We start from the raw sequence: 540 nt of genomic DNA, 5'->3' as shown, positions 1-540 counted from the left end.
GCAACGATGGTCATCAGCAATACCTTCCTCTCTCCGATCTGGCCATAGATCCTCGGATTGACTCGTACCTCCGGATCAAGCGTAAATAAGTTCCTGACCTCGCCTGTAATGACCTATAAAAACAACATTTAACACTTAATTTTATATGTGACCACAGTGCGTATTAAGCTTCTTAAGGGCAAATAGCAGCATCCCTGTGAATTTTATCCTAATGTTGATATATAGAAGGACTGAGAAATTTGATTCCTTTCGCCCATATTTCTCTTTGTAAAAAATGAACCAAATACCAAAATATCCCAAAATACCCTTTTGACCATAAGCTTTACGTTACTTTGATCTTTAGAATTGTTAAACAATTAGCTCGTTGTAAATTACACATTTCCGGGAGAATTTATGTGCTTTAATACAAACTCAAAATACAAAGCTAATTGCATTTTCTTGTTCCAGAAAACACAACGCAAAAAAAAAAAAAATCTGGACACCTCTTTCACTTCTCTACTAAAAAAATAAAATAAAATAAAAAGAGAAAGCGGAAAAAAA

General features: G+C 34.1%; 1 protein-coding gene across 1 annotated transcript in view; it reads right to left on the bottom strand.

The window, feature by feature from the left end:
* The window catches only part of LOC119586980, a gene marked incomplete in the record, with an annotated part of 81,895 nt that overhangs the window by 38,948 nt on the left and 42,407 nt on the right, over positions 1 to 540 (bottom strand). Inside the window, 1 exon segment of the mRNA XM_037935722.1 lies at positions 24 to 113. Coding sequence (XP_037791650.1) covers positions 24 to 113 — 90 coding nt within the window.

This window comes from Penaeus monodon, chromosome 22 (genome assembly GCF_015228065.2).
Source record: "Penaeus monodon isolate SGIC_2016 chromosome 22, NSTDA_Pmon_1, whole genome shotgun sequence".
Lineage (NCBI taxonomy): Eukaryota > Metazoa > Arthropoda > Malacostraca > Decapoda > Penaeidae > Penaeus > Penaeus monodon.
The sequence above is the reverse complement of the archived record's forward strand: the minus strand, read 5'-3'. Positions and strand labels throughout refer to the sequence as shown.